Below are 17,148 nucleotides of genomic sequence, written 5' to 3' on the forward strand. Positions count from 1 at the left end.
CAAGGCATGGTGTTCTTTTCATTCCTAATTTATGCTTGACCAAATTCTTTTTGACTTTGATTCTGTTTCTTCATTTTCTGCTCTAAAGGACTAGTAGATATAACTTAGGAAACACTATAGTGGTAGATGAGTGTGGTGGATTCTTAATTATAAAAATAGTCTTCCTAACGTATTTAATATCCTATATGTTCAATAGGAATCTCTAGGGGTAATTAGAAGGTATCTGTTCTAGTTTGCTAATGCTACAAACACCAGAAATGGATTGGCTTTTATAAAGGGGGTTTATTTGGTCACAAAGTTACAGTCTTAAGGCCATAAAGTGACCAAGGTAAGGGGTACCTTCACTGAAGGATAGCCAGTGGTGTCCAGAAAACCTCTATTAGCTGGGAAAGCACGTGGCTGGCGTCTGCTCCAGAGTTCTGGTTTCAAAATGGCTTTGTCCCAGGACGTTGCTCTTGAGGCTGCAGTTCCTCCAAAATGTCACTCTTAGTTGTTGGGGCATTTTTCCTCTCTTAGCTTCTCCAGAGCAAAATTTGCTTTCAACGGCATCTTCAAACCGTCTCTCATTTGCAGCTTCTCTCTCAGCTCCTGGCATTCTTCAAAGTGTCCCTCTTGGCTGTAGCAAAGCTTGCTCCTTCTGTCTGAGCTTTTATAGTGTTCCAGTAAATAAATCAAGGCCCATGCTGAATGGGTGGGGCCACACCTCCATTGAAATTATCCTATGAAAGATCTCGCCCACAGTTCAGTGATCACATCGCCACAGAAACATCCAATTGAAAGTCTGCAACTCAGTCAACACCAATACGTTTTCTGCCCACACCAGATTGCATCAAAGATTTTGGGGGACATAATACAAGTCTGCAACTCAATCAACACCAATACGTTTTCTGCCCACACCAGACTGTATCAAAGATTTTGGGGGACATAATACATCCAAACCAGCATAGTATCCTAGTCACTTGAACCATTTCTTATAAGCATATTATCCTAATATTTGCTATAGACAGAGTTGTTAATTTTTATATATATATATATATATATATATATATATATAATTTTTTTTTTTTTTTATACACACACACACACAAACATCTGATGGTATATTTGTTTCCAGAGTAGAACATTTAAGGCCAGTTTATGTTGTTTTTATTTAATAAAATGTTGGATTTTACTATTAGGATTAATCACTACAGTGTTAAAGTTGCTATATTGACAACAACAATGATAATAGGTATAGTTTTTAACCTACTGCTAGGGCCAGGCACTGTTCTAACCACTTTACATCTGTCATCTCATTTAATTCATTTACCTTAAGATAGTTAATACATTAAGTTTTAATATTGTAAAATTTTCAAAATATACAATTATGTAGTATTATTTTTCTTGGGAATGGGCAACATTATTTGAAAGAGACCTAAATGTCTAATTGATGAAACTTCCCATGTTAAAGCAATTAGAAACAGACTTAGATTTGGAAAGGAATGGTTTTTAAATTTAGTACTGTTTACCCTGCTCCTTTGTTTATCACTACCTTTACATTGTAACTTCCTTTATCAAAGCCTCACCTTTCCCCTTTCCTCCATTGGAATAGTCAGTGTTTACTGTTACCAGAGTTTACAATGTATTGCCGCTGATTTACTATTGCTTTTGGTTGTTTTATATTTTGTACATCAACACAAGAATGTACCCTTTATTTATAGATGCATTCCAGTCAGGTTTTTGTATTATTTATTTTCTAAATGTTTATTTTCTAAGTTTTCACTGTGTGAAAATATTTCTTTCAACTCTTTTCTATTCTTGTAAGAAACTTGGATGCAAATCATCTGCTTATTTCCATAGGACCGGATTTTAAAATTCTATGCACAGACATTTACACTTTCACCGTTACACATGACCAAGGAAATCTATATAAGCTTAGGTATGTTTATGAAATCATATTTAAAAATGTTTTTCTCTTTTATATGTATTTAAGAAATATGGATAGGAAATAACTTTGCTGAAAACAATGTAAGTGTATAGTTTAGTAGTTTTATTTATGTTATATTTTGCTTTTCCTTTTCAGCTAAACATTTGGAATTATACTTTCTTTCTAGAGAAAATCATATTCCTACTCTTTCAACTGGTATAGATATAACTAATCCTAATGTGATCCGTTTACTTAAAAAGGTATCCATTTGCTATAATATGCTTTTATTTTTACTTAAATGGGTCTGCATTTAAGAATGCTAATACTCTGAAAATTATTCACCTCTTTGTAGGTTCGTCTTCTAAATGAATATCAGAAAGAGGCTCCGTCTTTTTGGATTCGTCACCCAGAGAAGTAAGTCCCCTTAATTTATATTGACATAAAATATAGGAGTGTTATTATCTCACATGCATTTCAGAGACACAGACCAAGTATACTGAGATAATATTATTTGCTTTACATACTTGGGAAGGGATTAATAAAGTTCATTTTCTTAATCTTTTTATGTTTTGTAGTTAGCTATGTGAATCAAGCACCATTTTATGGTATTTATTTATTGGAGCAAGGTAAAAAGAGGATGCTGTAACCTAAGGGTTTTTCATTATTGGTCTTTTCTACCTTGGGCAAGTTTCTTAAGTGTTCTTTAGACTTTTTCCTTTCAACTCTGACCATTTTAGTAAGAGTGTAAGGCATCTATAAGTCTAGAAAGAAACATTTAATTTGGAGAGACAGTGATGTAGTAGAAAAACATACTTTCTTAAAGCCGAAAAAATTAGGCATGAATCCCAATTCTGCCATTTACTTAATATAAAAAATTGTTTTTATTGATTGTTACTTTATCATCCCATAAATATAAAATGTATCACCAGTACTGTATATGTAATATTTGTTTTTTTTTCCTAAAATCACTTCTTCTTTCCCAAACTTTAAGATATATGGAGGAGATTGTGGATGGTACTTTGTCATTGTTATCAGTTAATCATGATCAAACCCATCTTGTCTCACAAAAGATTTTGGATCCGATCTACTTTCTTGCATTAGTTGATACCAAGGCTGTGTGGTTCAAAAAGTGGATGGTAAGGAAAAATAGAATATATTTTGTACCTCTCTGTGCATTGTTATGTTGTTTTAAAAAACAGCTAACGTTTATTTTTTGTTGTATGCTAAGAATTCTAGTTGCTTTTACGTGTGTTAACTTATTTAATTCTTATCACAACTTATGTGGTAGGTGGTGGTGTTACCTCATTTTACAGATACAGCAACTGAAGCATAGAATTAAGTAACTTGCTCAAGATAGTTTGCCTAGTAAGTAGCAGTGCCAGGATAGGATTTTAAACGATAATTCATTTGAATCTATTAAGCTGAATGACCTATCCAAAACCTGATTTTAATTTAAAAGCTTCAGATTTTATAAGTAGATGTGATAGAACATAAAAATTCAGTTTTTCTGGTTTAGAAGATAAATATGACAATATCTTTTCATTTACCCCCTCCTGAACCTGCAGTTTGGAGAATGTGTTTAATCCTTGAGTAGTGTCAATTTCCTGTGGATCTTTCTGCTGTCCCAGAACTGAAACTAACATTAAGAGTAGAAAGAACTTTATGCTGTTATCTCCCTTGTCCACCGTTGAGTAAAAGGTCTGTGTCCGGACGGTTGCTGCAAAGGAGAGGCTAGGCCTCTCTGTATTTGTGCCTAAGAGTCTCCTCCTGAATGCCTCTTTGTTGCTCAGATGTGGCCCTCTCTCTCTGGCTAAGCCAACTTGAAAGGTGAAATCACTGCCCTCCCCCCTACGTGGGATCAGACACCCAGGGAAGTGAATCTCCCTGGCAACGTGGAATATGACTCCCGGGGAGGAATGTAGACCCGGCATCGTGGGATGGAGAACATCTTCTTGACCAAAAGGGGGATGTGAAAGGAAATGAAATAAGCTTCAGTGGCAGAGAGATTCCAAAACGAGCCGAGAGATCACTCTGGTGGGCACTCTTACGCACACTTTAGACAACCTTTTTTAGGTTCTAAAGAATTGGGGTAGCTGGTGGTGGATACCTGAAACTATTAAACTACAACCCAGAACCCATGAATCTCGAAGACAGTTGTATAAAAATGTAGCTTATGAGGGGTGACAGTGGGATTGGGAATGCCATAAGGACCAAACTCCACTTTGTCTAGTTTATGGATGGATGTGTAGAAAAGTAGGGGAAGGAAACAAACAGACAAAGGTACCCAGTGTTCTTTTTTACTTCAATTGCTCTTTTTCACTCTAATTATTATTCTTGTTATTTTTGTGTGTGTGCTAATGAAGGTGTCAGGGATTGATTTAGGTGATGAATGTACAACTATGTAATGGTACTGTAAACAATCGAAAGTACAATTTGTTTTGTATGACTGCGTGGTATGTGACTATATCTCAATAAAATGATGATTAAAAAAAAATAAAAATAAAAAAAAAATAAATGGCATTAAGATCTGAAAAAAAAAAAAAAAAAAAAAAAGGTCTGTGTCCAGCAGTGACAGCAGTGGTGGCTTGGGATCTTACATCTGTGTCTCTCTCTACTTGTCTACAGGGCATTTTGTTGCAATGGGGAAGGTGGGAGGGGCTGGGGCCATGACTTGAATGCAGCACGTTCATTTACTTCTCAGAACAATTTGGACATTGTCTAGCTGATGACTTTTTTGCCTTTTGTTATCTAAACTATATAATAAATCCCAGTTAACCAGAACATCATTCTGCCAGTGCTTAGCCTTTACCTGGTCGATAGAGTATGTGCTTGATAGATTTTTGCTGAATTTAATTGAATTAATTTAACCTGAACTCTTTGTTCCTCACATCTGACACTTGATTTTTTTCCATATTAATTTATTTCGTGATTATCAAATTTCACCATTATTGTAGAAAATATGCAAAATATTTAATAGCACAAATAAAATTAAATATAATTCTATAACATAGGGATATTATTATTAAAACTTTGGTTTATGTAATTCTGTTTATCATACATATTTTTAAATTTATCCATTTGGATTTTTTTTTTTTAACAAAAATGAAATCATGCTTCATTAACTGTAATTCACTTTTTTCACTTAGCATTTTTATTGCCAGTATTTGACACTTAAGAGAATGAAGTGGATCACAAGAAAACCTAACAGTAGAAAATTATTTAAAAATCAGCTCTCCAAGCATGCTCTAGTATTAATACAAATTCTTCACATTCTCCCGCATTCTCTGCATTTAAGGCTGGAGTTAGCAAACTTTTTATGTGAAGGGCCAGATAGTAAACATTTTTGGCTTTGTGGGCTGTACTGTCTCTGTCACAGCTATTCACCTCTCCTGTTGCAGCTCAAAAGCATCCAAAGATAGTTTTGATGTGTGTGTAGATGAAAGGGTGTGGCTGTGTTGAAATAAAACTTTATTTACAAAATCAGGTGGGCTGCCAGATTAGGCCTGAGGGCCTTAGTTTGCTGACCATGGTCGAGGGGACAAGCTATGAGAGTTCCTTTTCAGAAAAAATAACTCCTAAGGTCTGAACATCATCAATGTGAAAAATAGTTTAAATGTAGGGATTAATAGTTTTTGAAAATATTTTAAGCTACAATGGTTAAAACATACAGGGTTTTGATTAACTCTCAGTTAACCAAAACACCATTTAATTAATTGAAAAACTCCATCCCCCAGAATTCTGACAGTATTTTTATTGGGTATTATTCTATTTAATAGTTTTAATTGTTCTTATGCAAAATGAAGAGACTAAATTGAACACTAATGATAGCTAACATATTTCAGCTAAACAAAATTTATATATGTATTTCCCCCTGGCTTTGTACAATGCAAAACAAGCATATTTTAATCCCATCTATGTTTAGTTCGAAGGAAAGATTTACAAAAGCTGTTATTATTATTATTATTATTATTATTATTATTATTATTGGCACTCTGAGGCATTTTTCAAATATAATAGGCAGAAAATGATTAGGATACTGTCCCTTCAGAGCATTTCAAACCTTGGCAAATTTCTGCACACATACAGTCTTTCTTCTTATAAGGCTTGTGATGTTTTTTCCACTTCTGCCTCTTTTTTTTGGGCTTTGTCATACACTGGTAGTCCAATATGCTTTCCTGATCATTGTTTTAAAATAGCTTAGCATGGAAATTGGACACGGTTGAGGGAGAAATATTTTTCTGTTGGCCTGTCACTAAATGATCCACAAGATTTTAAATATCATTTGGATTCTTGTGAATGCTGTGGTCCCAATCCCATGCAAATAGAAAAACCTGTTTGGTGCTGATTACAATCATTTAAAGTGAAATTTATTTTGTAATTAATAATGTAGTTATTGGAAATGATGCAGGGAAAATGGATTTTGAATGGCATGGCTTGAATATTAAATTAAAAACCATTTTCTCCCCTAATTTTAGCATGCATATTATAGCAGAACTGCAGTACTAAGACTTCTTGAAAAGAAATATAAATCTCTGGTAAGTCTGTACTTCTTATCTTGAGGGATAATATCACAAAAAGATATATAATAACTTGAATATGGAAAGTTGAGCTCTGTTAATTAATATTGGATGATGAAGCAGTCCCTAATTTATGTGATATTTAAACTACCGTCCTGTGAAACATAAAAGGATAAAAGTAGAGACTTAAAAGCAGTCGGGATAACAACTAAGATGTATTTTTATATATATGTGTACATAATAAATTGGGCCTCTATAAATAACAGGCTAGTTTGAGAGAAGCCGTATTTTTAAATATCATCATGTAATTTGATTCAGATCAGGTGATAGTCATAGAGTTAGTTCCATGAAATATACCCATGCTTTTAAGTGAAAGTTGCATGAAAAACTCAGAATGATAAATGCCTTTGCATTTGTAAAAATTGGTTTGAGTTACAACAAATATAAACTAGTACTGTAAAACACAGTAGCAAAATTATCTATATTTATTACTTACTGTTATTGGAAAAATGTATAAGGCACTTAAAGGAGTTCAGAATCAATCAGTAAGTTGAATAAGTAATAAATGTGAAAAAGCATCAAATTGTTTAAAATATTTAAAAAGTTATATTAATAAAATGTTGAAATGATACATTTGGTTTATGTAGTTAGAATCTTGAGGGTTAGAAGTCAGATGTAGGCAAAGATTCCTAGTATAGTGAGTTTTTGGGTGAGTCTAGTAGTGCAGAAAATGAAAGAAGAAGAACAATAATTGTTTTGTGTTTGAGAATTGAGATGATTGAGCAGAATGAAGAGAGAGGAATTTTGAATAAAAGGATGGGCATTTATTTGTAGAGGTAAGAGGTGTTTAAAAATCTTTAGAGAAACTGGATTGAAATAGTCTGTCCACATCTCATTTCTCCCCCATTTCCATTCCAAGTACTTTCTTTTTGCTGTCATGTGTAATAGACTGATCTTGTTAGAGTACAGAAAGGGGAAAAACAAAGTACTGGATGGTTTTTTCCCCATGGTTTGATGTACTGGTAATAATTCACTGTTGCTATCACAAAAGCTCCAGTAGGAGTATTTCAAATATCCTTCTTTTAGGTTAACTCGTAAAATCTGTTTCTTTTCTGAAAAGTGAACTATACCATAATCAATTTTTAGCAACGCAAATAGTTATTTTATTACAAATCACTTCATGTTTTATCAATTTGGTCATATATTTTGTTTCATGTACATATGGGTCAAACTTGAGACTCCATCTTAAATCTTATTTTCTTCAAAAAGCTTTCCATGAACCTCAGTGCCCTAAATTCATAGAATTTCTAAAACTTATTATGCTGGTTTGGAGCTGTTATGTACCCCAGAAAAGGTTGTTTCCATGGAGATGCAACCCGGCCCATTCAGGGTGGGTCTTAATCCCCTTGCTGGATCCTCTTTGAGAGGATAAAAGACAGATGAAACTGAGAGACACTCAGAGACACATTTTGGAGAGATATTTTGGTGACATTGAAACCAGAACCAAGAGAGAAGCTAAGAGATGAAATCCAGAGTTTGCCTTAGGGAAGCCGAGACAGAAGCCCGTAGACAATTTGGAGAAAGCCACTGAGACCAGAAACTAACCCTGGGAGAGAAGGATCAGCAGAGCCAGCCATGTGCCTTCCCATGTGACAGGGGAACCCTGGATGCCATCGGCTTTCCTTCAAAGAAGGTATCATCCTGTTGATGCCTTAATTGGGGCATTTTCATGGCCTTAGAACTGTAAATTTGTGAACTAATAAACCCCATTGTAAAAGCCAGTCCATTTCTAGTATATTGCATTCTGGCAGCTTTAGCAAACTGAAACACATTTTGATACCAGAGAAGTGAGGTGATGCGGTTTGCAAATACCAAAAATGTTGGAATGGCTTTACAAATGGATAAGGGGAAGATTCTGGAAGAATTGTGAGATACTTGATAGGAAAGGCCTAGATTGCTTTGAAGAGACTGTTGGTAGACCTGTGGACTCTAAAGATACTTCTGTTGAGTGCTTAGGCAGAAATGATGAATGTGTCATTGCCAACTAGAAGAAAGACGATCCTTGTTTTAAAGTGGCAGAGAATTTGGCAAAATTGAGTACTGGTGTTGGTTGGGAGGGAGAATTTGAAAGAGATGAGCTGGGAAATTTGGCTGAAGATATTTTTTAATTAAACATGGAAAATGCAGCCTGGCTTCTTGTAACTTACAGCAAAATGAGAGAGGAAAGGAATAAGCTAGAGCTGAACTCTTTGGTACAAAGAAACCAGAAATTGACGGTCTGGAAAATTCTGGGTTTCCAGAAAGTGAGACCCCAGAGACTAGTGCCCCATGTGAGGATTTAACAAACATGAAACCTGTCACCCATGTCAGGACAAGCCAGGCTTGGAGATGGAGTTATCCAGAAAGGTTTTGTGGAAAGTCGTATTGTCTACTGGTTTTGATCCCTGAATGCTACTTTCTAAACTGTAAGTTTTTTTGCGGGATATGTATAGATGGAGCAACTGCCAGTCTAGACTAAAGGGATAGAAAAGGGAAAGACTGAAGGAAAACTGACTTCAAAGGCAGAACCATGGATACCAAGGTCTGGAGCTAAGACACCTCAGGCCAGAAGAGCGGAGCCATCCATGTATGTGGAGAGGGTGATTTTGCCTGGAGATCCCAGAGAGCTGGCTTTCCTCCCCTTTTTTCAGGAAAAGTGTTGGTGCCCCAGGCCTCAAAGAAGGTGGAGCACATTCCCTGGGGATTGGGGAGAGCCTGGCCACCACCTCACTGTACAGAGAGGGGAGATCCTTTCCCCGGAGATGGCAAAGAGTCTGGTGCCGCCCTGATGCTTGAGGAGGGTGAGGCCGAGAACAAGGTGGTCTCCCCAATGCTTGGATATGTTGGAGCAATCACCCCAGTGTTTGGAGAGTACAGGGCCTCTGTGGAAACCCTTGGAAAGGGTGGGACTGCTGCTCTCCTAAGCCCTGAGGATAAAATGTCTTTCTGGAGATGACTGTCAGACTTTGAAATCTAGTGGCATTTGCCCTGCAGGTTTTTGGAACTGTTTGGGACCTTTGACCCCTGGTTTCCTTCCAGTTTCTCCCTATGGCAATGGTAAGGGTTAATCCCATGACTGTCTCTCCTTTGTATATTGGGAGCAGATACCTTGTTGTAAGTTTCACAGGTCCACAGCCGGAGGGGAATTTTGCCTTAGGACAAACCATGCCTGTAACTGATTTTGATAAGACTTTGCACTTAATACTGTTACTGAAATAATTTAAGGCTTTTGTGATATTGTGATGGAATGATTGTATTTTGTGTGTGGAAAGAGCATGTCTTTTTGGGGTCCAGAGGGCAGAGTGTGCTGGTTTGGAACTGTTATATATCGCAGAGAAGACCATGTTCTTTTAATCCAGTCTTGTGGGGCAGACCTGTTGTTGGGTGGGAACTTTTGATTAGGTTGTTTCCATGGAGATGTAACCAGCCCATTCAGGGTAGGTCTTAATCCCCTTTCTGGGGTCTTCTATAACAGGATAAAGCATAGATGAAACTGAGAGACACTCAGAGAGACATTTTGGAGAGACATTTTGGAGACAGTCATTGAAACCAGAACCAAGAGACAAGATAAGAGATGAAATCCAGAGTTTGCGTTAGAGAAGCTGAGACAGAATCCCATATACAATTTGGAGAAAGCCACTGAGACCAGAAACTAACCCTGGGAGAGAATGATCAGCAGAGCCAGCCATGTGCCTTCCCATGTGACAGAGGAACCCCAGATGCCATTGGCCTTTCTTCAGAGAAGGTATCATCCTGTTGATGCCTTAACTGGGGCATTTTCATGGCCTTAGAACTGTAAATTTGTGAACTAATAAACCCCCATTGTAAAAGCCAATCCATTTCTGGTATATTGCATTCTGGTAGCTTTAACAATCTGAAATACGTATTTGTGGAAAAATTTTTTTAAAGTAAACTTGGCCCTACTTTTGAAAACAAGCATTGGGAAAAATGAATGCAAGAGCCATTTGTTCCCATTGTTTCTTTTTCAGAATTGAGGGTCAAATTTTGTGTTTTTGGTGGAAACTTTGAACTACTCCATGGATTTGTCTTCCTGCTCTATAAGGGATACTTGAACAGGGATGTTGGTCAGAGTAGCCCATTCTGCATAAGCTGCTAAAGCATTTCCTCTAGTGTCTCAGCAGTGCTGTCCAGTAGAACCTTCTGTAGTGATGAACTATCTGCATGATCCAATGAGATAAACCTTATCCACATGTGACTATTAAGTTGAAATGTAAGTAGTATGACTGAGAAATTGAATTTTTAACTTTAATTCTAATTAATTGAAAATGGAATAGTCATATGTAGTTAGTGGCTACTGTATTTGACAGTACGGGTCTGGTCTGTCTCCCTTACCATTATGCCAGCAGTTTCTTTGAGTAGCATGAAGATATCAAATGATTTATGTACACGGTATTAATTTTTCATGGAGCTACCTGAGGAAGTTAAGAAACCTCTTTGTTTCCATAATACTGAAAAGTTGTGAACTAGTTTTAAAGTGTTTTGGCTATCAGTGTGTATATTTGACTTTTTATTTTTAACAATTTGACATGCCCTAGAAATGGCCACAAGTTTAGCCATTTGAGCCAGACTGGCTTCTGATAAAGGATTGGATTCTACAAGACCCTCTCTTTCTGGAATAGTTATTTCAATACCAACCTGGTATCATCCCTTTTCAGTTTTAAGATAAGGGCCATTAAGTCAAGATAAGGTATGGCAGTGTTCAAAAGATCTGTTCTGAGCAAAGTCGTTTCTTAACTACAGAAACACAGTCGAGATTTTATTTCATTAGTAAGGATAATAGAGTTGCTGGATTGAGAGTATTGCGCTGGTGGATAGAATATTGGAAGGCAAAATAATTTTTCATAATCAATTAGAAAAATGTTGGGTGTTTTCAGTTAACATTATGGATTGGAACTGCATGTGGTACAATGATATGTATAGAATACCCTATATATGAAATTTGAAATGCTTTGACCAATTTAACTGGGGCTGTATTTGCAAAGGGTATGGAGATCAAGGGATAGATTATAGTAGGCCCTTAATATGGGCCATATTTCATTATCTATTAATGAAAGGTATATGATAATATGGGAAAAATCAATCTGAACTCTTAAGGATTCTGCTCCAGTCATTCCTTGTTTATCTGCGGAGTCTTTTACCTATAGGGATAGTGGGATTATAGCTAGGTCTTTGGATATTTCTTGAATTGTATGCAGTATAGACATTTTAATGCCTAGATGACTAGAATTTGATCAGGTGGAGGGTGATTTTGGAGCTTATATCTTTTGGGGGAAAAGTAATCTTTTGGCAATACATTTTATTTGGCAGTTCTGTTTGCAAAGTGGATATCTGCCTTTTAAATGTCATTTTTTTTTTTCACAGAGAAGAAAGGAATATTCTGAAAATGGTCCAAAAGTAACAGTTACAAATTGGAACATAAGAAAGGATTTAAGATTATTAGAGCCTAAGTAGAGGCTGTATGGTTCAGCAATGTGATAATCATTGACTCCCTTTTTTCATGAATTAGTAAGCAAAGAGGATCATTTTTTTTTAAAATTTATTTTTATTTAAAATTTTTTTAAAATTTATTATTTTTAGGGAGTACACTAATGAAATTTTTGGAGGGTCGCCAAGGCAGTTTGACCAGTTGCCTTCAGACGACTATGTTGCTGGTAACCAGTAATCCTCAGGGCTGGCTTGAATTGGTTTGATTTCATTGGAGACTTCTTGGCCTACGCCTCCTTCCATCCCTATGGAGCACTTCTTTATATATTCGAGAGATGCAAGATAAGCCAAAACAAAACACGGAAAATAAGACTTTGTACAAATAGACAATAAAAGCAAAACAGGCTTCTGGAAGATGGCGGTTAGGAGAGACAGGGCAAAAAAACACCTCTGTGAAAGATACTATATGAAAGCCAGAAACTGACCCAGAACGTCAGTCCCAGTGATGCACCAGCTGGACAATGTCTGCTAAATCCACAGGGACCGTGCATTTGGTGAAACCGGTAGTATGCGTTCTGAAACAAGTAAGTAAGCCTGCTGTATATCCGGCAGCCATGCTGCGGTGTGGAGAAACCGTGGGTTGGCATTTGAAGTCAGACTAGTTCTTTTTTAGAAAACCCAAAAGCGGCTGCAGATATGGCCGCAAGAAGTGCACAGTGAAGACCGGCAGGAACGGACTGTGGGTATGCCTCAATATCTGGCGTGGACGATAGCCTTTCGCGCACCCGCTGCTAATTGTCTTGGAGTGAGAAAGGCAGAGGTTAGCCAAAAGGGGAAAATAACCACACCCCTTAGAGCCATCTTCCTGGCAGGCTGGGAATGCTCCTGCCTGGCACTGGCACCACAGCCCAGAGCCATGCCAAAAAAATCCAGTTTGATGGGAAGTGTTTCCAGCATCACGTGCACACTCTACAATATCAGGCATAGACAATAGCCTTTCATGCACTCGCAGCTAATTGTCTTGGAGCTAGGAAGGTAGAGCTGTGTGAAAAGGGGGAAATTAACATGCCCTATTCAACCATCCTTACAGCAGGCTGGGAAAGCCCCTACACAGCCCGGTGGCCCAGAACTTCCCTTGAGGGACTTCGTGCACTTGTGACATAGTGCAGCCTTCCCTCAGCAGAGGCTCTAGGAGGGCACGGCTTGGAAGAGGGACCCACTCGGAAATCAGGGACCATATGCCAGTACCAAGAACTTGTGGGTCAGTGGCAGAGACAATCTGTGGCAAGACTGAACTGAAGGTTTAGACTCTTGCAACAGCCTTAAATCTCCAGGAACACCTGGGAGGTTTGATTATTAAAGCTGCTCTCCCTCCCTAACTGCTCAGACACATGCCCCACATTCAGGGTGAGCAGCACCAACAACACACTGAAACTTGGTGCGCCAATTGGACCCTCACAAGAATCAGACCCCCACACACAACAAAGACAAAGTTGGGGAGAACTGGCTTGAGGGGAACGGGGGCTTGCAGATACCACCTGCTGGTTAGTTAGAGAAAGTGTGCACTGCCAAGCTATAGATCTGACAAATTAGAGATTGGTCTTTGAATTAGCCTAGATATCCTAAAAGAATCCTATCAAGTTAAGCAAATGCCAAGAGGCCCAAAACAACAGAAAAGTTTAAAGCGTATGAAAAAAACAGACAATATGGATAACCAGAACCCAAATACCCAAATCAAAAGATCAAAGGAGATGCAGTACTTGGAGCAATTAATCAAAGAACTAAAGACAAAAAACGAGAACATAGCACAGGATATAAAGGACATGAAGAAGACCCTAGAAGAGCATAAATAAGAAATTGCAAGGGTAAACAAAAAAAAATAGATGATCTTATGGAAATAAAAGAAACTGTTGACCAAATTAAAAAGACTCTGGATACTCATAGTATAAGACTAGTGGAAGCTGAACAACGAATCAGCAACCTGGAGGATGACGAAATGGAAAATGAAAGAACAAAAGAAAGAATGGGGAAAAAAATTGAAAAAATCAAAATGGACCTCAGGGATGTGATAGATAAAATGAAACATCCAAATATAAGACTCATTGGTGTCCCAGAAAGGGAACAGAAGGATAAAGGTCTAGAAAGAATATTCAAAGAAATTGTTGGGGAAAATGTCCCAAACCTTCACAGCATAATACATAAAGCATTAATGCCCAGAGAACTCCAAATAGAATAAATCCAAATAAACTCACTCCAAGACATATTCTGATCAGACTGTCAAATACTGAAGAGAAGGAGCAAGTTTTGAAAGTAGCAAGAGAAAAGCAATTCACCACATACAAAGGAAACAATATAAGTAGTGACTACTCAGCGGCCACCATGGAGGCGAGAAGGCAGTGGCATGACATATTTAAAATTCTGAGAGAGAATAATTTCCAATCAAGAATTCTTTATCCAGCAAAGCTCTCCTTCAGATTTGAGGGAGAGCTTAAATTTTTCACAGACAAACAAATGCTGAGAGATTTTGCTAATAAAAGACCTGCCTACTTGAGATACTAAAGGGAGGCCTACCGACAGAGCAACAAAGAAAGGAGAGAGAGGTGTGGAGAAAGGTTTAGTACTAAAGAAATTCAATATTGGTTCATTAAAGGACAATAAGAGAGAGAGGGAAAAAATATATCTGACGAGCATAAACTAAAAGATAGGATGACTGATTCAAGAAATGCCTTCACAGTAATAACGGTGAATGTAAATGGATTAAACTCCCCAATTAAAAGATATAGATTGGCAGAATGAATCAAAAAATATGAACCGTCAATATGTTGCATACAAGAGACTCATCTTAGACACAGGGACACAAAGAAATTGAAAGTGAAAGGATGGAAAAATATTTCATGCAAGCTACAGCCAAAAATAAGCAGGAGTAGCAATATTAATCTCAGATAAAATAGACTTTAAATGCAAGGATGTTAGGAGAGACAAAGAAGGCCACTACATACTAGTAAAAGGGGCAATTTAACAAGAAGAAATAACAATTATAAATGTTTATAAAACCAGTCACGGTGCCACAAAATACATGAGACAAACACTGGCAAAACTAAAGGATGCAATAGATGTGTAGTGGGAGACTTCAACACATCACTCTCTCCTATAGATAGATCAACCAGACAGAAGACCAATAAGGAAATTGAAAACCTAAACAATCTGATAAATGAATTTGATTTAACAGACATATATAGAACATTACATCCCAAATTACCAGGATACACATTCTTCTCTAGTGCTCATGGAACTTTCTCCAGAATAGACCACATGCTGGAACATAAAGCAAGCCTCAATAAATTTAAAAAAATTGAAGTTATTCAAAGCACATTCTCTGACCACAATGGAATACAGTTAGAAGTCAATAACCATCAGAGACTTAGAAAATTCACAAATACTTGGAGGTTAAAGAACACACTCCTAAACAATCAGTGGGTTCAAGAAGAAATAGCAAGAGAAATTGCTAAATATATAGAAACTCATGGGATGCAGCAAAAGCGGTATTGAGGGGGAAATTTATAGCACTAAACGCATACATCAGAAAGAAAGAAAGAGCTACTGAAGAAGCTAGAAAATGAACAGCAAACTAATCCTAAACCAAGTAGAAGAAAAGAAATAACAAGGGTTAAAGCAAAAATAAATGACATAGAGAACAAAAAAACAATAGAGAGAGTAAATAACACCAAGAGTTGGTTTTTTGATAAGATCAACAAGATTGACAAGCCCTTAGCTAGACTGACAAAATCAAAAAGAGAGAAGACCCATATAAACAAAATAATGAATGAGGAAGGTGATATTATTGCGGATCCCAAAGAAATTAAAAAAGTTATGAGAGGATACTATGAACAACTCTGTGCCAGCAAACTGGATAACTTAGAGGAAATGGACAATTTCCAGGAAACATATGAACAACCTAGAATGACCAGAGAAGAAATTGCGTGTGTCGTAATGAAAATGTTCAAAAATTAATTTTGGTGATGGACACACAACTATATAATGGTACTGTGAACAGTTGAATGTATGCTTTGTATGACTACAGGGTATGTGAATATATCTCAATAAAATTGAATTATTAAAAAAAAGCAAAACAAGCATCAGAAGAATAAGCAGGTTAATAACAAAAATATTTACCAAATGGTTCTCTTATAAAACAAAAAGTTACCTTGTACAAAGACCTATTTCATTACATTTCTTAGAATAACAAAACAAATTCAGCAGTGAGAGTGCTCAATGAAACAAGTTAGAGCTCAGATCGTTGTTGTGACAGACTTACCTGGCGACAGAACTGAAGAATTATCAGAGTTTGGGGCTTAAGGAAGCCCAGTGAACAGTGTTGTCTGCCAAGACATAGAATGCTGCCGCATAAAGGTCTTTGTGGAAGCTCCAGAATTGTCAAGGGATGAGACCATTATTCAATATCTGGAAAAATGTGTAAAGCTGAGTTTATTGCTTACGTCAGGCAAAGCAGATTACTGATCTCATAGGATTTAGGGGGAAGCTTAGAATTCAGGAATGGATAGGCTTCTAGAGGTTCAAATGAGTTCATGTCATCTGTAGAAGAGAGGCAACGCAGGTGAGATTGTTCTGATTAACTGGTTTTTGGAATCATATTTACTGGAGTTTGTCTTTGTTGTTGGCTGACTTTCAGAAGCAAGGGACTTCTGCTGATTGGTTGGCTTTCAAAAGTATGTCCATGGAGATGAGTTGATATTTATTGGTTTAAGGTTTTTTTTTTTAGCTTACTGTGTTGGTTACCTGGTAGCAGTGTTATATAGATTTGTAATTGATTTATTACATATGTTTAAATTCAGTTTTGGTGTTTGTTACCATCTATAGAACAATTATCTTTTCTTAGGAGCATGGGGATGTTTTGTTATCCATAAAAATGGAAGGTGTATAGTTAGAATAGTAGCAGGAGAATTTTTAGGGCAATGGAATAGCATGCTTAAAGGTATATAGACAAGAAAACACATAGTCCATTTGGAAATTGCAAATATTTTAAATGACTGGGCATAGATTGCCAAGAGAAGAATGAATTGGTATTAGAAAAATTTCCTGAAAGTCAATTCCCTGAAAGCTAATATTATCTAGCAAATGATGCCTTCTGGAAAGCTCTTAGATACCTTAAATTGGTCTGTGTCAATTAACCACACTTTATTTCATTCATGCATGGAGTGGGGGCAGGTCATAAGTCCATAA

The 17,148-nt window shown here is 36.8% G+C and overlaps 1 protein-coding gene across 5 annotated transcripts in view; it reads left to right on the forward strand.

Annotated features, from left to right (window-relative positions):
• TBC1D32 (TBC1 domain family member 32) overlaps nucleotides 1-17,148 on the forward strand; it is a 303,664-nt gene that overhangs the window by 34,359 nt on the left and 252,157 nt on the right. For all 5 annotated transcript variants that reach the window (XM_037843270.1, XM_037843266.1, XM_037843268.1 and 2 more), the window contains 5 exons: nucleotides 1,840-1,918; nucleotides 2,063-2,166; nucleotides 2,259-2,320; nucleotides 2,898-3,042; nucleotides 6,382-6,441. In XM_037843270.1, the coding sequence (XP_037699198.1) occupies nucleotides 1,840-1,918; nucleotides 2,063-2,166; nucleotides 2,259-2,320; nucleotides 2,898-3,042; nucleotides 6,382-6,441 (450 nt within the window). The remainder of the gene's footprint in view (nucleotides 1-1,839; nucleotides 1,919-2,062; nucleotides 2,167-2,258; nucleotides 2,321-2,897; nucleotides 3,043-6,381; nucleotides 6,442-17,148) is intronic.

The sequence above is a fragment of the Choloepus didactylus genome, chromosome 7, assembly GCF_015220235.1.
Source record: "Choloepus didactylus isolate mChoDid1 chromosome 7, mChoDid1.pri, whole genome shotgun sequence".
NCBI classification, from domain to species: Eukaryota; Metazoa; Chordata; class Mammalia; order Pilosa; family Megalonychidae; genus Choloepus; species Choloepus didactylus.